The sequence below is a fragment of the Pygocentrus nattereri genome, chromosome 17 (assembly GCF_015220715.1).
Source record: "Pygocentrus nattereri isolate fPygNat1 chromosome 17, fPygNat1.pri, whole genome shotgun sequence".
NCBI lineage: Eukaryota > Metazoa > Chordata > Actinopteri > Characiformes > Serrasalmidae > Pygocentrus > Pygocentrus nattereri.
In genome coordinates this window covers 27,112,361-27,134,410 of record NC_051227.1, presented here as the reverse complement: position 1 = coordinate 27,134,410, position 22,050 = coordinate 27,112,361, and the positions used below count along the sequence as shown (strand labels likewise).

Here is a 22,050-nt window from a genome sequence, read left to right as displayed (position 1 = left end):
TTCAGTTTCTGTTTATACTCCAAATAACTAAAGGGAAGACTGTATGAAATGTGGTGGGAGGGGCCATGATGAAACTCAAAAGCACTTGATGAGATAAAGCTCCAGCTAATGACCCCATCCCCCCCACCTTCACCCCCGCTCAATCTTTGCACCCCCACACACATACTTTCAACGTACAAACCACAGAATGCCCCTCAGGCTGTTGCAGGCGGAGATACCAAGGCAGAGAGAGAGAGAGAGAGAGAGAGAGAGAGTGAGAGAGAGAGAGAGAGAGAGAGAGAGAGAGAGAGAGGGAAAGGAGGGGGCAGGAAACAGCCTATGGAGAGAGGCTGTACCTTCACACCGTCATACAGTCAGGGAGTAGAAGTGAAGCAGCGTGTTGGATACATGCTGTGGTCACAGTGTGCTGGACTCCACAGGTGCTATGAGTGCCTGTGTTTAAATAGAATCAGCTGTGTGATTCCAAAAACAAGAGGGACTGCTTTCAGTGTTGGAATATTTCAGATGTCCACTGGGGATTGACAACTTCTGGACCATTTTGGATTACTTTCTCCAGTGATTTTTAACAGCATTGATGTTTTTCTTCACGGGGATACATTTTGAGTGGATTTCAAGTCAGTCAGACAGGAGTGACTTGTGGATCTTGGTTCTCAAAGACAGAATTAATCAGCACGGACAAGTTGTGTGAGTTTCTGAGTGAGTACGGACCTCCCTTACCTTTGGGCTGGGGTCCTCTGGGGTGGCTGGGGAAAGGGCAGGAGAAGGGGGAGGGTAGGAGGAAGCCTGAGCTTGTCTTCTGTCTCTGGGGAGGACTGCTTTCACCATCAGCTAACCCCAGTGGCTCCTCTGGACAATCCCGAAGGGAAGCGTTCAAATGCTTGCGACTAAAGAGGGGAGCACATAAAAGAGACCTCTTTGTCCCGGAGAGAGCATTTTGACAGAGACACCTTAAAGGAATGCCTGTGGTACCCTTTGTTTTATGTTGCATTGACCATTCCTGTTGGATTCAGGATCGAGGGAAATCCTTCCATTGTGTAACTTTCACATAACTTCTATGAAACACCATACTCTTGTTTACTGGAGAGATGCACAACATCACCTTGCAGATGGGCAGCAGTAATAACAGTTACAGCAATCCCATGGATTTGGTGGAATGCCAAAAGAACGACGGATTCAAGTATCCACTCTATAGCATTGTGTTCAGCATTGTCTTTGTGGTGGGACTCATTATGAACGTAACAGCCATGTACATCTTCACCTGCTCTCTGAAACTCCGCAATGAAACCACCACTTACATGATGAACCTTGTGGTGTCAGACCTGCTCTTTGTGCTCACGTTACCATTACGAGTCTTCTACTTCATCCGACAAGACTGGCCGTTCGGTCATTTGCTCTGCCAGATTTCGGTCTCCCTCTTCTACACGAACATGTACGGCAGCATCCTCTTCCTCACCTGCATCAGTGTGGACCGCTTCCTGGCTATCGTCTACCCTTTACGTTCACAGGGGCTTCGGACTAAACGCAACGCCAAGATTGTGTGCTTGGCTGTGTGGGCACTGGTGCTGTCGGGGAGTCTACCTACAGGGTTCTTGCTGAACTCCACCACATCCCACAGCAACTCCTCCGTCAAATTCTGCTTCGAGAACTTCTCCTCCAAGCAATGGAAGGCACATCTCTCCAAAGTGGTGATTTTCATAGAGACAGTTGGTTTTCTTATACCACTACTCCTCAACGTGATCTGCTCTGCCATGGTTCTCCAGACACTGAGGAGGCCCCACTCAGTCGGTCGAGGAGGGAGGCTGAACAGAACTAAGATCTTGCGAATGATAGTGGTGCACCTTTTGATCTTCTGTTTCTGTTTCATCCCTTATAATGTCAACCTCGTCTTCTACTCGCTGGTACGGACCAAAATTTTGGGAGGCTGCATGGCAGAGTCTGTGGTCAGAACCATCTATCCAATCTCCTTGTGTATAGCTGTAACTAACTGTTGTTTTGACCCTGTCGTCTACTATTTCACCTCAGAGACTATACAAAACTCCATTAGGAGGAAATCGCAGGGTGACCGTTTCTACGACACAAAGTTCTCAGAGGCTCTGCAATCAGAGACCAGCTCCAGCCTCAGTTTCAGCCTGAGGTCCCTTAAAAGCAAGATTTTCTTCAATGAGTCCAATGCGTGAAGAGACTTTAATGATGGCAGCTCACAATAATACAGTGTGCAAATCAAAAATGACATTACTTTAATAAATGTGCTGTATGTTGCTGAATTCATGCTGTAAATTCCTAAATGTTGACTGCAAGGGCAAACTGCAGTACATTGACTGAAAAGATCTAAGCTGTTGGATGTCATTGGATATTTGATACAAGAGCCATTCAATTAATGGATACTTCAAATTAGTGTTTGGAAGAATCTATGTGACTTTCTTAAGCATCGAGCAATTGATGGACTCTGCCCTGTGACAGGTGTTTGTATACCATGCAAGACATGCTTGAGATCAATACAGCATGTCTTTTTATGGATTTATCGCTAAGTGTCTCCCTTTGGAATAAAGTATTTAGCTATTGAAAACCTTCTTTTTGTCTAGATACATGAACTGTAATTATTTGACTGTGAAAATGACAAACTGTGGTTGCTTCTTGCTTGAATCCTGATATGTAAGGCTACATAACCATGTCATGGCACATGGCAATTTACATCAACCATGACATGTTTATGGCATATTTATGCCAATATTATATAGCAGGGTTCAACTAAAGTGTTACCATTATTTCTTACAATGTAAAGGTTAGTGCGCTTACTTTGCGTTCACTGTTTATTAAGTGAATGCACATGTAACATATTTATCAGTAACATATTATGGACATTTAACAAAGCTCATACCAAGAAAGAAAGAAAATGGCACCATCATCTAAGTCCTAGTCATAAATGTCTACTTGATTTTTTGACTTGTGAAACAAATGTACTAAAACATGGCACTGATTCAATCATTTTTTATGGAACCTCATCATTTTTTTTGTTTTTTTTTACTAAATATCAAAGATCACAACTTCCTGAAGTGTCATAGTGTTAATTAGTGAAAAGACTTTCAATGGCACTTTATACAACCATTTAAACTTTGCACTGATATTAGTTCACTTTTCACTGTACACTGTTTTTCTGTTACAATACCATATTTGAAAATAAAAATTTCTCTGCAGAAGTATTAGTTTCTTTTCAAACGAACTTCCTCTAATTCATACTCAAACCCTGCTATGAAGCTGAAGACAATTCCTTCAAGTTTTTTTGAATCTATCATAAAGCAATAATATTGATATGGCACCTACACAGGGATACAATTTCACCTTCCTCGAAACTTATTAGTTATGTTTTATATCTTATTTGTTATATATTATGAAATATTGAAGAGCTCAACATAAAAGCCAAAGCAAGATCACCAAATATGTAGGAAATATTTTCTAGATGAGTTTTCACAAATTATTTATTAACTGTAAATCACATGTTACTTAAAATCCAATAACTAATCACACCTGAGTATCTTCAGCAGTTCTTTAGCAGAATAATACCAGATTTACTTAGTTCATTGTTGCCCATTGTTTCTCCTCTTTTAGAGATCTGTCCTGAGCGAGGTCAATTTATCCTTCCAGTGGAGCAGTTTAGAAGCTGACAGCAGAGTGCTAGTTATGGCACCATTTTACATTTACATTTACAGCATTTAGCAGATGCTCTTATCCAGAGCGACTTACAAGAAGTGCTTTGTCAAGCTAGAGAAAGTATCTTTGCTAGTTACCAAAAGCTTAGAGAAAAAGACGGTCCTGGGCTCAGATACTGCTAGAGACAAATATGTCACTGCAGACACCAAGAGAAAAAGAAACAGAGTTTAACGCAGAACTCTGTGCCATTCAATGCAATACAATAACAATAAGATACAATACAATAAACTACAATACAGTTTTTAGCAGAGAGTGTCTTCACTGGCAGACTCAGTGCCAGTTCTTTCCTCTAAATGGTTGGGTTTAATTTCCCTAATCCTTCAGCCAGAGCAAGCATATGCATTTGGACACTTTGACATGGATGCATAGACAGTAGGGCTTCTCCATTTACTGCAAACTTTGATTGCAATATTCTATGTCTAAACATTGCTCAGACATAATGTGCAGGAAGTCTGCAAAAGAGGAAACTGAGGAAGCTGCTGCTATTTACACAACAGTAACTGTGAGGTGTATATACTGCCTGTCATTAAATTTAGCATTTATTTAACTGTCAAAAGCAGAGCTGGTGGCTCTTATGGTTGTTCACTGTGTCTAGTTGTAAAGGTTAGGGTTCGTAAATATTAGCAGCCTGAGCCAACCATAACAAGTCCCATATGAGAGTGTAGGGAGTGGCTGGGGAAGCAGAGCCATGCTATTTAAGTCCTTCATTTATTGCCCTTGCTATCTGGTTCAAATGAACTCCAGTCTGTAGGAGGTCTGGGTCAGCAGACGACCTGCCCTTTAGGAGTGATCACTTTGTAGTAGGGATCGCAATATGACTGTATTTACAGTGATAATCTGATCATTTACCTCACATTTCATCAAAATATACATTTTGGGCACATGGATATTTTCTGTTCTCTCACCAACTGCATTCCTCATTACAGTTTCAAGCAGCATTTGAAGTATTCCTGTTTTCCTGGATTTAGTGCTACACAGTATATGAAATATTGAATAAAAGTCGTTGTAATGATCTTTGTGATAGTTTGTTTTAAATTTGGTTCTGCTAAGGCTTTTATAATTTTATAATAAGATGCATCTAGTGTGTTGTTAAAATGTTTTGAAGTTTCATAATGTTATATTTTTCTATATCGTCCATCCCTACTTTGCAGCCACTTTACAGGTATTTTCCAGCTGTTTAGTACTCTGATCAATGTTTAAAGGTAAAATTTTTTTAAATGTCAGTGTGATTAGACTGTTAAGACGTAAACAGAGTCATTTAGAGTGGTTTGACGCGAAATGCGCCATTCTCGATAAACGTGTCAAATCTGAATTGTTTTACAGTGTTATGGTGATAGGATCGAAATGTGCAAAGTGTTTTTAAGAGCTAAGGTTTTGGCCTAAAACATATTTTTAAAAAGCAATTCATGTCCATTCTTGTAAAAAGAGCATTTGTTTAAAAAAATACAATAAAATTTAAAGAAAGACCTCAATAGATCAGTGGTTAGGGCTAGTAGAAACCAAAGAAAGTGATGAAAGGAAATTTGATGACATTTGATGGCTCAACATATAAATAACCCAGGGGGACATTTCCCTCTTTAACACTGGTTATCGCTTGACTCTGCAAAACCCTACTGTATAGCACACTAGAAACTCAACCCTGCAGGTCTCATGCATCACATCAGAGCCCTGTTTGCTTTCTTGGTGCTGCTCACTGTCTTATTTCCTGCTAGGTTTTGCAGAAACGTGCTATTGTTTTTTCTTCAGTAGTGCTCTGAAGTTGTTTGGCCATTCTGTCCTGTACTTTGTTGTGCTGTGGCCTTCAAAAGCTGTGGTTCCTGTTGACAGACCAGCAAGGCCATTTCTGCCACAATCACAGTTGTGAAGAATTTTCATCCAGGCACTACACTTGTCTTTACACTTTTAGTCATTACACAAGTATTGTTCAGTTTAGTTTTAGGCAATATCAGTATGAATCAGAGGATGAGGACATCAGTTCAAAGAATATGGCACAGGTGTGCAATAACTTTTAAAGCGCTGCTTTTATTATATTTATTTTATTTTTAGGATGTAGAGCCTATTTGGGTGCAGCCACAATGCATTGCACAATGGAAGATTACTTGCAGGGGTGTGGATGGATGTGTAACCAAACAAAGGGCCAGTCTGAACATGAAGGCGACCTCTGAACTTTAAGGTCATCATTGATCGTCAAAGATCAACACGAGTGTTCTGGCTACACCCTATGAAAGAAAAAACAGTCCCTCTCTAAAAGACTCGTCCATGCTGCTGAGCTGTGTTTCTTGATTTTGGCTTTCTTTAATCTTTAATAGGAGATTAGGGAGTTTATTGACATGTACTCTGTGTGAGAACATGCAGCTGAGTAAACAGCTGGATGGGCCAATAGATGCACAAGGCTGCAGAATTCAGTTTCACTGCCACCTGTGACACTGATTCAGTAATCATGTGACAGGAACTGGAGCTCAGACGAGCTCAGTGCAGACTGCAGACTGAAACTAAAGCACATCACTGAAATCCTGTTTCCTCAATCAGTGCTCTGTTCTTCTTTCTGTACCTCATGGGCTATTTTTTTCCCACAAATGCACTGGAAGCAGTATAATTTGATAACATTATACAGCAAACAAAACAGATGGTGCCAGTGTTCAGTCTGAACATGGTACAAGACTAAGTGGAATAGAAATACATATGTTAGAAAACTTTTTTCTTCTTTACTCTGATCCTACACTGGTAGAAATAAGACTACTATGCAGGTACATGTTTCATATAGATAACCCCTTGAGGTACCACCCCAGTAACAAGAGGGGTACTGTCCTAGTGACAGTTTCATACCTTTTTTTCCTGAGAATAGACACAGTTAAGGAACTTGACAGAGACCTCAATGAATGTGAACTGAAGTCAGAGGGTGAGCTGTTGTCTGGCAACCAAGTGCATGAGATGCCTTCTGACTAAAACAGACCTCAGTAAAGGGTTCAATTAAGACAAGATAGCTGTATTAACTCTTTGAGATGTGTAATTGTAACTTCATGAATAGAATGCAAACTTAGTCAGCAATATAAACTGAAGTGGTAAATTTGGACACAAAACACCATCAAAACAAAATGCATCTAAACTTTTAACATAAGACTAACTGATCTTCCTGGCCAGATATGATCTTATAACGAGTATACACATCTAGAGACAACCTGATAAACGTTAGTCCTGGAATGCAGAATAATATGCCGCTGACAAGGGTATGCAAACAGTAAATGCTCTTTTAACACACAGCCTACAATTGCTAACACAATCAAAAACAAGTCGGTAGTAACTAAAGGTGTCTGGTTTAATGTTTTAAAACAATTCTGTGTACCACCCCCCATACCTTTTGTCATGTCCAATATTCAGGCCCCTCCCAATCACAAGACTCTACAAAGCTGATGTGGTGAAGGCTGGCACACGTTTCCTCCGAGACACATGAAGAGCTCTCGCATGTTTTCGACCTGCTGCCAGTGCAACATTATAAGACAGCTCAGCATGCTCAGAGGAGAATACTAAGTGCCATTTGTGACACGTCTGCTAACAGAACACAGCTTACCGGTGCCACACTGAGTGATGGGAGAGGAAGGGCTATCCAATCTTGGAGACAGAGATCATTTGTGCTCTCTTGGGCTGCAGATGGCTATTGCAATGGAAGGTATGTTAAATGGGGCCACCCTTTGGGCAGGCCCTGACTTCTACAGTCGTATGGAAGAGTTTGGGTACGCCTTGTCAAATGACATGTTTTGTTGATTTCCTAAGTGTCTATAGGAACACATCCTCTACACACAGCACACTTTTGCACATTTTAATGCAAAATTAACTTTCATTTGCTGAAATAAACATGTTGGAAAAAAACGGTCTGTGCAAACGTTATGGCACATTTTATATTTACCTTTTTCCATTATATTAAACTTAGCAAATAAATAGACATTGTGAAATAAAATGTCTAAATGCCATATTTCAGTTTGTTCTCTGTAGAAGATGTGTTAGTTCATTCTCACTGTTTTACGTATTTCATTCAACAAAATTGTAATTTGACCTGGGGTGTTTAAACGTTTGCATATGACTGTAAAGAGTTTTTTGGGAGGACTTTTCAGTCACTACTGTGACGTACAATTTTCAGTTTGTTTCCAACCTAATAAGTGTATAGTCCCACCCTTATTTAGCCCAATATGTCTCATGGTTGTGCCCAGATGTTCTCGTTACAAGGTCACATCACAAAATTTCTATGTAGAAAACTGAAAAACAATTACCATAATTTATATGTATTTTATTATATTTAGATTTTATATTATTTGCATTATTTTATATACTATGTATTTTCTTATGTTATTTATTCAACCTAATACTACTATAATAATATCCCACCTCACCCCCAGGACTGGAGTTGGGGAACATGGAGCCATATAATGACAATACTAAATAATTCAAGCCCTATAAATGTACCTTTGCATGTAACAAAAACTAAAACACTCATAAAGAAGGTTGCATGTTGTAGGGCTGTGATGAACTGCACAGTTCGGTAAATATTCTCTTTGTTAAAATGGTATCTGTGCAACATCAGAGACATCTCACAAGAACCAAGAAGACTGCTCTGCGTACACAACTCTTGTCTTATCATCCTGATAGCGCTCCCCCAGGGCAGTGAGAATAACCAGAGCTCACGCACTTGCACACATCCACACTGGCCTAATACACAAATCACACAGGCAGAAATGAACTTAGTGTTCATCGGGGGTCTCAGGGGCAGCTAGTACGCAAACTTAGTGTGACATGAGTGGCGTGGTGGCGTATTCGATTGGTTAAATCACAGACATAATATGGTGCAATGTATCAGACTGAATTTGAATATGAAGAGTTTGAAGACATATTTGTATCAATGCTGTGGAGGCAAGTAAATCATAAGAAGAGAACATCTTGCTCCACTAGTTGGGTAATATTCCTCTGTACCTGGGGTAAGTAGCCCCACTGATAAATCTTGCCTCAAATTGGCATCCCCAACTGTCCCAGCTGTCAACAGGCGTAAGGCAGGACACACCCTGGACAGGTCGCCAGTCTATCACAGGGTCAAGTTGGCATGTTTCGCAGAATTTCAAATGTATATGTCAGTTTTAGTCTTTGCAATTTTCAAAACTTGTAAAGTTTTACTCTATCACATAGTAGTAGTAATAGCAGTTGCATTTATAGTAGTGCTTGTTTTTGTTGTAGTTATTGTAGTAATTGTTGTAGTTAGTAGTAACACAAGTAATAACAGTATTGCTGATAGTAGTTGTTTTAGTAGTATTAATAGTTGTAGGTGCAGTGGTAGTTGTGGTAGCAGTAGTTTTAGTTGTAGTTGTTGTAGTTCATGTAGTTGTTATAATAGTAGTGGTGGTAGTTATAACTGTAGTAGCAGTAGTAGTCAAAGAATTGTAGTTGAAGGTTGAAGTAGTTGTGATGGTGGTTTTAGAAATATTTCTTGTAGTTATGATAGTGACAGTGGTAGTTAATAGTAGTAGTAGTTGTAGACATTCTATTAGTTTTAATTGAAGTAGTGGTAGTGGTAATATTTGTAGTAGTAATTTACATTTATGGCATTTTGCTGACGCTCTTATCCAGAGCGACTTACAATTTGATCATTTTACACATGTGAGCGAAGGTGGTGTTAGGAGTCTTGCCCAAGGACTCTTATTGATATAGTGTATGGTGCTTGCCCTGGTTGGGGATTGAACCCCAGTCTACAGCGTAGAAGGCAGAGGTGTTAACCACTACACTAACCAACCAGTAGTTGTAATAATAGTAGTGTAGGTAGTAGTGTAGGTGGTAGCTGTTGTGGCTGTAGTAGCAGATGAAGTAATTATGGTAGTAGTCTAGTAGTACTTGTAGTAGTTGTGATAATAGTTGTTTAGTATTATTTGTAGTAGTTTTACATTAATAATAGTAATAACAATTTCAACAAAGCAATAGCATTCAACATTTAAGTACTCTTAACTTAACACTCTTAACTGTATTTCTACAGTCTGATAAAAAACTACTTTAATTAGCCCTAAAAACTTTCTTGGGAAATAAATTCTAGGAAGGTTGTCACCCAGACAAAATGTCAGAATTTGATGATAGCCATTCAGCAAATATGTTGCGATTAGGTTTGGATTATACATTTTAATAACATATTTAATTGCAACAAAGTTTATGAAATAGAGTATGTTTTATAAACACATTTAATCCTTGTGGTGGCCCATTCCTCCAGTACAGTATGAATACTCACAGCAGATCTAGAGTTGGAGGACTCTTTGTCAAATGTCTCTACACAGCTATTGCAGTTGTGTGCGATTAGCTGGTGTACTGTCTTCTATAACAGCTACTCTTGTGATTTGTTGGTAGCTCTAACTAGTGAAATACTTGTTGCCTGGCTCAGTAATTCTTTTTAACGGTCTCTAACTGAACTTCCAAAAGTTCCATGAATGCACTATATGAATGTATCACTAAATGGTTTTCTGTTGTCTTCTGGTCTCATTCTCATTCCAGTGGACCATTTTTGTTGGACGGTCCAATGAATTAAGCTTTTTTCTTCTCATCACATTCTTTAGATCATTTGATGCTTCACTACTATTAGTATAATCATGGGAAAATATCAGAAATAACAGCTAAAGTGCTGTTTTTTTAAAGAGATAAAAACCAGATATAATCTATATTTGTTTTTTTCTCTTTTTTGAAAATACTCAGTGAAGTTGCAACATCAGCTGTTGAAACATCTTTGTGGTTTGGGTGAATAAGCATGCTTCATGTTCAGAGAAGAAGTCCACTCTCTATCCTCAATAAGTTTCAAATTATTCAGTCAACTTTCTAACTCAAGTGGTTAACTACAATGACCGATGTTTATGTCGAATTGGGGTCTTTCATTTTGTGCAAAATCTCACATTATACAAGAAAGACTGAAAGTTGGGGGGGGAGTGTATATCACCACTAGCATAACCATGATACTGTATACACCAGGGCTGTATAATATCGGTTATACCGGTACTTGTTTTTATACAGGTGTACCATCCACTCTTAATATATATACAGCACATTACACTATGCAGACAGTGTGCAATAGAGAATGTTATACAAGAAATGTTGCTGGATAAACAGGCTTTCAAAGGTGAGTGGCCAACAGAACATCCGGTATCAGGCCACAGGAAATGCAAGAGACACAGGAAATGCACATCATCAGCCTGATATGAGAAAATGGCAGTACTTTTACCTCAATTTAGAAAGACTGACGAACATATCTGTGGTAGAACATCAGATAAAACATCAAAGCACCAGAGTGAAATCGAATACACACATTCTGTTTTTGGTGGGGCAGAATTCATAATTTGACATTTGCGGTAAATATCAGCTTTTCCTTCACTTGCAGCTCATTTGTTACATCACTGAGGGCTTAAAACATTTTAAGGGATGGTTTCTGGCTAGTACTACTAGATGTGTGTGTTTATGTTCAGTAGTTTCGCTGTCAAGGGGATGTGACACATCAACGTTTGCTACTTCACATTTCCCAACGCAGTTCAGTTCTTCACAAGAAGTGACTCTGTTACTATGGTGAACAAAACTGTGAAAAAGTCTCACAAACAAGAGGCTGTCACACAAGGCAAGCTTGCTATTATCTCGCAAGTATGCAAAATCTCTTTCTGTACCATCTTAATAAAAACCTTTTGATCTGAAGAGCATATAATTGAGTGAGAGAAGATGATGGGAGTTCTAGTTCACAATCTCCAAACTCGAATAATAAACCCTGCCTTATCATTACATTACACTAGTTACATAATGCAGGGCAGAACTAAAACACAAGGCTCCAGCAAAATCATGAGCTATCTCCCTGTACGGAAACACTCTAACCTACTCTCAGAGATTTATAGTAACAACTTAGCAACACTGCTGGTTTACAGGCTGTGGGAGTTAGTCTGGTGTATTCCTGCCATTTTATAACAATAAACAACAGAACATTCATTTATTATGGAATTTACAGGTCACTCTTGCCAACCATGCAGATGGTTTATGGTGCTTAGCAGTTAAGTATGGCCAAGAGACTTGGGGAGGAAGATAGTGGAAGACGGAGGAACCAAATCCATTAACTTCCAATTCAGAGCCAAGATCTCTAACCATTAATCTGCTATCAGGTATTATGCAAGCATTCAGCTCTGTGGATGACTGACAGATTGTATACTCACAAGCCTACAAATAACTTATGTTAGTTAGTGAACATACATTATAATAGAAATGTTTGATTTAAGGAGCTTGTAAAAGCTCATTGTTATTAGTTTATTTCTATTACATATGTTTCTGAGGTGCTGTTAACAGATCGCATTTTCAACTACACTAGACTGGAAAAAATGCTTAATGTATAAAAAAAATTTAAATGCACGTGCTAAGTGGAACCAAAAAGCTGTCTTTGGAGTGATGTCAAAAAAGGACCACATTTATAGTTCCACAAAGAAGCTTTGAAGGATCTTCAAAGAACCATTTTTGTTCTACAAAGAACTTTTAATGGTTTTTCACAGCACCATTTCCAAAGAGGTCCTTTACTGAAGCTCTCCTTAAAAGGTTCTTTTTTGGATCTCTAACTGTTTCCTGCAAGAACCAAAACCACCCTGTTCTGCTAATTCAGAAGGTTATTTAATAGGTGCTATGAAACCAGATTTAGAACCTGAAAGACATATAAGAATAACTAGGCTGTACAATAATTCAAGATAAACAAAGTTTAAGGTTTTTAAATTTCATCAGCTAATGCACATTATTAGTTAGCTTGGTAGCTAATGAGCCAGCTAACAGTAATAAATTAACTAACAACTTTCTAATTAGCTAGATTTAGCTGGTTAACTCACTAATATTTATTTAATTCAGAATTGTAATTTTTTCATATAAATGAACAAAGGTGTCTGGAGGCATAAACATTCTCCACATACAACGCCTGCTAAAGTTGACTAAATAATCACATGCTCAATCAGCAGGTTTGTGGCTTTCTCTAACAGGGGGTGAAGGTGCAGGAAATAGTGTAAGGTGCAAAGAGCTGAAATCAGATGACTATGGTTTTATGGCATGGTACGTTATGAACACACTTGTGTGTGAGAGGTAACCATGTTCAAACTTGTCTGTGTTTTATATGTGAGTTTCTGAAGGCTTGGCACGCACTTGTTACTGCAGCAGGAATTGACTCTCTGCTATCACATGTGAACAGAATTTCCCTGGAAAATCCACAATAATTACATCCTGTAATCCAAGGACGTTACTATCCCACTGTTATTCAAATGAATCCTAATGGATTAAATCTATATGTATGTTAAAGGTGGAAACATGGATTTATAAGCTCATGTTTATGACTATGCTTTCTCACTGTGAAGTCAAATATGAAACATTTTGTTGTCATTTCTTTTACGGACAGAGCCCGTATAAACACCATTCACAGCTTTTCAATGAGGTTCTTTGAGATAATGACTCTCAGCACTTTGCATTCAAAGACTTGATGTGTCCAATTGCTCCTACAGTGTTTCAGAAGCTTCAGATCCAGCTTGCTGATCCTGGCTTTATACACCTTGACTTCTGTATTTCACCATAGTAGTAATGAGGTGGGATGTTCCCAGACAGTTACACCTTTGGCAGGAAAAAATGACTGGAGTTTCAGTTAAGGAGTGTATAGTTACTCCCTGGAGCGGAGGTGTGTGTAGGTGTGTGTGTGTGTGGGCATTATTGATTGACCAAAGTACATAAATAGGCTGGCCAAGACAGACATGGTTGTGGAGAACACCTCACTCTTTCAGCTTGCAGTTGATCTGTCACGTGTCATATAGAAGTTTTCACTTGTAAATGACTGGGGAGGCCAAGTCAGGTCTTGTGGTTGGTTACACCAGCTCTGCATAAGTTCAAATATAGGCTAGTTGTAACAAAAGTGTTTACTAAGCTGTTAGTACCATCATTTTAAAAAGCTGCATATGTTCCTCAAGTAAATGTTAAAGAATAAGCCAACAATGGCTGATAATTAGTTTTATTCAGTTTAAGTATAATACATCATTCTCTTTTATTCTGTACAGAGCTCTCGACGGGATGGGGGTAAAAATAAAAACTAGATGTGCATTTCCTAAAGAAACTGCGAGAGTGCTTGAAAAGAGCTGAACACGTGTGTGTGTTTGAGTGTGTTTGTGTGTGGTGTGTGTGAGAGGGAGAGATTTATGTGTTTGAGGGGGGAGGGGGGAGGGGGGGGGAGAGTGATTCAGATTAACTGTCACTCTGTTATTATGCAGCTATTAGTGGGAAACCCTTGTTTGAGGCCGATTTGCACCCTCTGAACAAACAGTCATAACTTGGGAATTGTTTACTCTATCGCTTAACCGGATAGATGGTGTGAGATAAGACCCCTTGAGGATTATTTTGGTGTAATGTTGTGAGTATTGAGAAGAAAACGCCTGAGTTAGGACACGTTAAACACAGAGAAAATCTTGAAATAAGCAAATTCTGATTTTGAGAAATTTACATGGGAGTGAATGGGTGAATGTTTTTTAAACATATCTTTGTTTATGCTTACAAACACAAGTAAGACTTTATCTAGAGTGGTCCTTTGTAGATGATTAAAAAACTCTTGAAAGATTCTTAATAACAAATCAACAACATTTTGGTGATGTGGTGCAGCAGTCTGAATACATTGAATAAATATCTTGTAGATGTTCTATTGATACACTTACATTAAGTAGCTGTGTTGTTAATAAGTTACTTCCTTAACACAACCTTACCTAAAACCTAAACCTAACCCTGGCCCTAATCCTATTCCTAACCTCAACCCAAAACCTACTCCTAACTCTCATATCACAAAACCTTGTATCTCCATTTTTGTTGCTTTTCAGTTTTTGACATAATTTGAAAATGCATGTTATCCTTTATATTGTGGACCAAAATAAATGACCAAAAATGACAAAAAAGTCTGGTTCCATTGACTTACATTAAAAGTAATGTCTGTTTTTTCCTTCTCCTGTAAAGTTACCATTTTGGAGATACAAGGTTTTGTTCCGACAGCGGTGATAAGTTGTTGACACACGACTGCCTAAAGCAGACTTCATGGTATTTGTGTGTTTTCACAGCAAACCACTTTGGACTATGCACTGCATTGACTTCAAGATAAGAAAAGTGACTAATAAACACGAGTGAATAACAAACAGGAGCACTCCTAGTTCAGATTACAGCTAGCACACTTTCTTAGTGTGACACACCCTGCCATCATGGCGGCAGCACACACCCCAGCACCACTCTGAGTGACTTTAAGACATTGTTAAAAAAAAAAAAAAAAAAAAAAGAGGTGTAGCTAAGATGCTGAGTCGTCGGTTGGTTTCCGGGCAGATTCCGTGACAGTGCGGCCTGCTAGTGGAGGACAGGCCCGATAAGCAAGAGCAACATGCTGGCTCCTCTCCAAAATACACACAATATGGGAAGACAAACGTGAGCAAATTCAGCTGAAATGTCTCCTGGTGTGCTATCAAAAACAGTCAGCTATTCTTCCCTTTTAAACTGATAACATGAAGGAGAGATCAGCAAGTCTTAACAGGAGCTGGCGCCACCAGATCCCTCTCTGGGTGTGTAAAGATGCGTGACACTTCCCGAAGAAGATTTCAATAACAGGATTTAAGCTCTAAGTTTAAACATTTGTGTGTAACTGGTCGGACTCCTGTGCATGCTTTATCTCCATATTGAACATTTATGTGTAATAAATAAAGGTATCCTGTCAACCACAGGAATGTTGGCAGAGTTCACTTATTTTAATATTGCTTTCATTTCCAAGTAATAGATAAAAGGGGAGTACTGAGAAGGTACATGTATTTTGCAAAAACTTCCAACAGGAAACCACAAGCAATAAGACATTATCTCCACAAGAGAGCAAAGTTAGATTTGAAAGTACATTTTCCCATCTGCATCATTAGGCTCTGACAGACAGATGGAGCAAAATTTTCCAGACACATCATTATGATCCAACGGTGTGAAGGCACATTGAGCCAGCAAACCTTCCAAGTGAGTAGGTTGGTGTTTACTGTCATTCACTGAGGCTTTTTATTTAAACATATTACATAATGTAAGCACAAGCAATGAATGAAAAAATTGTCAGTGTAATCACCTTTTCTTCACTGATTGTGGTCTTAAAATAGGCATGGGTGACAAGTTAAAAGAAAAAAACATGAATAAATGAGCTGAAAAAATATAAAGAGTGCAGCTATCAGATACAATTTAGCAATTAACATCCCACTGTCCAGTCTGGTATGTATGAAAGAGCTGAGAAGACCCAGTTGACATAGATTTGGACCATGATGCCTCAGACCAACATGATCTGCTCAACTGGCTCAACTGCATTTAGATCTATGGGAAAGACATCAGTAAATAAGGTCGTGTCGCCACCTGATTTGATCTAGAAAACTGATTTGGGTTATTAAAGGTATGTCAATGTTCCTGTGCATACTTAGTCCAAATCAGGTTGGCTGACATATACTTTCACACATACATAGACCAAACCCAACTGGGTTTCTGGTTCAAATCGGGTAGTAACAGGTCAGAAATAGTGGCCAAAAGTGTACATTTAATGACCATGATGCCTGTTCATTAGTGTGATGCATAAGATGATTGTCAGCAAGAACCACAACCACACAGAAAGGGATGTTACAGTGGGGTAACAGTATATAAACCTCTCATTACAAAGTCAAATGCATGTTTGAAAGGTCACTGGTGCAAAAAAAAACCTTAAAAAAAAACACCTAAGCTCTGGTCTACAGAGAAATGGAAAAAGTGATATTAGTCATCCTTCACCATTTTCTTCTCAATAAAATGGCACAGGCCTCAATGCTTGACCCCTACAGTGAGGGTGTCCTGTGACTCTGTTATGCTGTGAGGGGGCATTTTTCTGCCATGGGTTGGGTCCACTCGTTCCACAGGGAAAGGTCACTGAAAATCAAAACAGCGTTATTCTGGTGGGTCACATTTATCTTATAGTGTAACATTTCTATCCTGATGTGAGAGGTCTACTCCAGGAGGGCGATGCCCTCCTCCACAACGGGAGGATCATTGAATGGTTTGATGAGTATGAAAATGATGTAACTGATGTAATCGCCTTCACAATCACCAGATGCCAACCCAACTGAACACCTATGAGAGATTTTGGACTGGCATGTTAGACAACACTCTACACCACAGCCATGAAACAGGTATTCCACATAAAACATGTTTCTTGTGCTATTTCCACTAGAGATGCTTTCAGGAATGAGGAAGGAAAGCAATCAGAAAAGGCTGAGATTGTTAAGTTCTTACAGTGATTGATCTTAGTAATAAACTCCCTTAAAAGATGAGACCTGTTTATAAAGTCACCATGATGTGATTAGCACACAGGTGTATTTTTAACAAAGCAATATTTTCATCTGTGTCAAAGAAAAGAGGGAATTAAAATCAGTGTATAAGCAGGGACGGAGGAGTAGCTAAGTAGTGTGCTACTTTTTGTAGTTAGCTACAAATAGTAGTAGTTAGTAGCTGTAGCTGCTACAGTTGTATGAAATGTAGCTAGTAGGTGTAGCGCCTACAGATTTTTGTGTAGCTATAATGAACATTTTCGTTACAGGCTTCAATCAATTGGTGCAAAATGAACCACAGAGCGCGGTCGTTCACTGGGCTGGTGGCAACTGTGCAGTAATGACTGAGCTGTGGACAGTTTGAGCACTCATGCATGTGCTCGCCCCACGCGCTGATCACCCCTAACTAGGAGGCTTAACTCAGGGGTCGCCACTGAAATGTTAAGAAGAGCCGTTTTGTCCTTTCAACAAAAACTGAAACCACCTTTGGAGCCACAACATTTTATGTCCGTTTTACCCTCTTGGCTGTAAGTATGTCTCAGTATGTGCTGATGTTCTACTGTAGGCTACTATAGAAATATAAACCCAAACTCAGACTTACTTTGCTCTGCTTTAACCTTTTACTCAGCTGAAATTTTGGTTGGTTATTTGAGTTACTGTTGCCTTTCTATCATCTGGAACCAGTCTGCCCATTCTCCTCTGACCTCTCACATCAACAAGGAATTTTCGTCCACAAAACTGACCGCTCACTAGACATTTTCTCTTTTTCTGACCGTTCTCTCTGAACCCTAGAGATGGTTGTGTGTGAAAATCCCAGTAGATCAGCCGTTTCTGAGATACTCAGGCCAGCCCGTCTGGCACCAACAACTACACCACGTTCAAAGTCACTTAAATCACCTTTCTTCTCCATTCTGATGCTCAGTTTGCACTTCAGCAAGTTGTCTTGACCACCTCTACATGCCTAAATGCATTGAGTCATGTGATTGGCTGATTAACTATTTGTGTTAACAAGCAATTGAACAGGTGCAGCTAATAAAGTGGCCTGATAAAATAGACTATGAACGTCAAAACAAAGAAGTGGTCATAATGTTATGCCTGATCAGTGTATCTTGCCAAAATGTTTAAATTGGAGCAGTTTTATTTCAACAGTAAAAAATGTTTTTGCACAAAATTCTCTGGTTTGTATTTGTTTATTTCTGTTAGTAAAAACTTGGAATGACTGACTTTGCATTTAGTCTTAATGTTTGTTGGATATCACGCCTTTGGGTGTGTAAGTTTGATTGTTGGTCACTTAAACTTACTTTTTGGTGATCTTGTATATTTTTTTCAATTGTGTGTTTCTTTCTGGCACATCATTAAATGCAGTGCCTTGTTCACACTGTCAGTTGGGCTTCTTTGGTGTGTCAAGTGGAGTTTCACTACATTCTGACAGTCACGCTTTGAAAGTAGCTAAAAAGTATCCACCACTTTTTCTGGAAAAGTAGCTAAGTTGTAGCTAGCTACACACTTTGGGAAAATAGCTACAAAGTAGCTAAATACTAATTTTTCATTAGCTATCCCAACCCTGCATATATATGTGAGGTCATACATACAAAGACCTACGCCAAGTGAAACTCTGTTTAGCTGTCAAAATGGACACGATGCATCAAATAAAACAAAATTTTAAGGGGAGAAATGCTGGCATATAATAGTAAATGTTTTGGTAAAGATGCTTTTAACATGTAAATAAGAAACAACATTTCTTTATCAGAAAATGTTATTGGTGCTAGAAATAACATATTTTAAAAATATCATTCCTGCTATATAAAATGCTATATTTTAACATACAATTTCTCATTGGTAAGAATGAAAGACTTCATTATAAATCGAGTAACAAGCTTCACTAACATAAGTTTCCTCCACTGCGTAGTTTTTTGGTTGTTTTTTCCCATGCTATGTGAAGCGACCTTGGGTTTGGGAAAAACGCTATATAAATGTAACTTTAATGTAACTTTAACTTTAACTAAAATTTAGCATGATCTTTACAAAAAATGGCACTTGTAAATATTAAATTTCTTCCTTCATAAATCTGTTGTAAACTGAAAAATAGGATTAAAAGCTAAAACAGCTTGAAATAAAATTGATTTGAACACTCAAAATCTAACCTCAGATTACTCTTGATTTATTTAGATTACAAACTAAACCTATTTTCTGTAAAAAAGGAGGGATGCAGATGTCGAAATTGGGTCATGGGGCCTGAAAAATAATATTTTGTTCCAATGCCTACAAGCTATAATAAGGAATATCAGTATAGACCACTTGACTTGATGCAATGTGGATGCCAGTTGCTGAATGCTCTTACTCTTCAACTGGAGCCTTCATAGCTCTTCCATGAGTTCATAAAGAAGACACTCTATTCTGGGTCCAGAAGAAGGAAAGCCTGAGGACAGATCCAATCTCTTCATCAGAGGTGGCAAGAGCTGTCAAAAAACAAGGGGGGCCTGATGACCACAACAGTGATCAAGCAGTCCAGCTAACCCCTTGAGCCCATAGAACCACTTTTAAGAAAGCAATTTCCGCAATGTCCATTTTTAGCCAGGCTTGACCTTTAAGCAGTGAACATGAATTATACTAGCACACAGGAAAAGTGAGGCCTAACATGTCATCCTCTATTGTTCCAGCTGATCCAAAAACAGTATTTGGAGACAATAGGGTGAGACACTGAATAATAACAATGTCAGCTCTATATAAATAGTTGCTAAATGACTTTGTCAGAAGTGCTGCTGAAGGGTTCTTTATGGGAAAAGCCACTTTCGCTTCATAATGAATATAACAAAGGGTACTAGATAAAAGTTCTGCCTTTTCAGTAACTCTATTTAAAGTACTTAATGACACACAACACTGAACTGTTTATGAGCACAATAACATTTCCAGAAAAAATTACAGTGTTGGCAGCAGATCAGCTTTTGGAACAACACAATTCACACAGTAGCCACTAATTACAGTACCATGGTGTAAACTGTGGCAGAAGACAATGTAGTAGTGTAATCTGATAATTACAGGGTTTTTCCCCATAGTATAAGAGTATTCCAGGCAGCATGGAAGTAAACAGAGAATTTTCCTCAGCTGCTCAATTACATCTAAATTCAGCTGCACTGTTCACAACTAGAAATTTGATACTTTTAGTATTTCCAACTAAATGACTTCAATACAACCTATAAGTAGAGAAGAAAAAAAAACATTTGTGCCATTATATGCCAAATTGTAATACATACATGGTCAGCATTAGTGAGCAAACACACAAAAATCATGTTTGTTTTAAAATTACACTGCTGACTGGACTTAATAGTGTAATATTATTACATTGTTATGTGCATTACATATATTACGTTATATGTTAATAACACTACCAGTACCTCGGAAGACAGCCTTACAAACTCCAGACCGCTCACTATGACAATGTGTTGTTTTGGAATTTTTTTGTAACCTGAGTTAAAAACAAGCCTTAAAATAGGGGTGGAAAACTAAGTGGGTCCACACGGTTTGGTGGTTTCGCTGCTCTAACAATCCAAATAAAGATTTAAATTAACTGATTAGCTGACAACTGAGTTGAATCATGTGTCTTTGAGCAGGAACAAAAGTGAAGGACAAGATATGCTTTAAAATAAAGAAATAAGTAAACAAACAAAGATTTGCACAAAAAGAGCACATATGTAACTGACTTTTTATTCTTTCAAACTGGATTTTTACTATAGATATAAAGAGATATGGTCTTCTTCTTCTTCTTTTGGCTGCTCCCTTTAGGGGTCGCCACAGCGGATCATCTGCCTCCATCTTGCCCTATCCACTGCCTCCTCTACTTTTACACCAACCATCTCCATGTCCACCTTCACTACATCCATAAACCTTCTGTGAGGTCTACCTCTTCTCCTTCTACCCAGCAGCTCCATCTCCAACATTCTTTGCCCAATATATCCACTATTCCTCCTCAACACATGTCCAAACCATCTCAACCTGGCCTCTCTGGCTTTATCTCCAAACTGCTCCACCTTCACTGTCCCTCTGATCTGCTCATTTCTAATCTTGTCCATCCTTGTCACTCCCAAGGAAAATCTCAGCATCTTCATCTCTGCCACCTCCAGCTCAGCCTCCTGTCTTTTAGACAGAGCCACAGTCTCCAAACCATACATCATAGCAGGACGCACTACTGTCTTGTAAACCTTCCCTTTCACTCTTGCTGCTATGCTTCTGTCACACATCAGCCCTGACACCCGTCTCCACCCACTCCATCCTGCCTGCACACTCTTCTTCATCTCTTTTCTACACTGTCCATTGCTCTGGATGGTTGACCACCTTTACAACCTCTACTCCTTGCATCTATACCTTTCCACCTGCCTCCCTCTCATTCACACACATGTATTCCGTCTTGTCTCTACTGACCTTCATTCCTCTCCTCTCCAGTGCAAACCTCCACCTCTCCAGATTCTCTTCCACCTGCTCTCTACTCTCACCACAGATTACAAAGTCATCTGCAAACATCATGGTCCATGGAGCCTCCTGCCTGACCTCATCTGTCAACCTTTCCATCACCAATGCAAACAAGAAGGGGCTCAAAGCTGATCCCTGATGTAACCCTACCTTCACATTGAAACCATTTGTCACTCCAACTGCACACCTCACCACTGTCTCACTATCCTCATACATGTCCTGCACCACCCTAACATACTTTTCAGCTACACCTGACTTCCTCATACAGTACCACATTTCCTCTCTTGGCACCCTATCATATGCCTTCTCTAGATCCACAAAGACACAATGTAGCTCCTTCTGACCTTCTCTGTACTTCTCTACCAACACTCTCAATGCAAAAATTGCATCTGTGGTACTCTTTCTGGGCATGAAACCAAACTGCTGCTCACTGATCTGAACCTCTCGCCTTAGCCTTGCTTCAACAACTCTTTCCCATACCTTCATGGTGTGGCTCATCAACTTTATACCTCTGTAGTTACTGCAGCTCTGCACA

General features: G+C 39.0%; 1 protein-coding gene and 1 long non-coding RNA gene across 2 annotated transcripts; both read left to right on the top strand.

The window, feature by feature from the left end:
* The first annotated feature begins 305 nt into the window (after window positions 1-305).
* Window positions 306-3,197, top strand: lpar6a (lysophosphatidic acid receptor 6a). The gene has a single exon (XM_017696807.2). It carries the CDS (start codon window positions 1,086-1,088, stop codon window positions 2,175-2,177), a length of 1,092 nt encoding a protein of 363 aa, XP_017552296.1. The 5' UTR covers window positions 306-1,085; the 3' UTR covers window positions 2,178-3,197.
* A 3,961-nt stretch (window positions 3,198-7,158) lies between these two features.
* Window positions 7,159-18,190, top strand: LOC119265796. The gene is made up of 3 exons (XR_005131737.1): window positions 7,159-7,375; window positions 16,832-16,910; window positions 17,318-18,190. It is a non-coding gene; the product is annotated as an uncharacterized LOC119265796 (long non-coding RNA).
* Window positions 18,191-22,050: the final 3,860 nt, after the last annotated feature.

Excerpts from the sequence above, each read along its gene's own strand:
- lpar6a (XM_017696807.2), top strand. The coding sequence starts at position 1,086 with ATGCACAACATCACCTTGCAGATGGGCAGCAGTAATAACAGTTACAGC.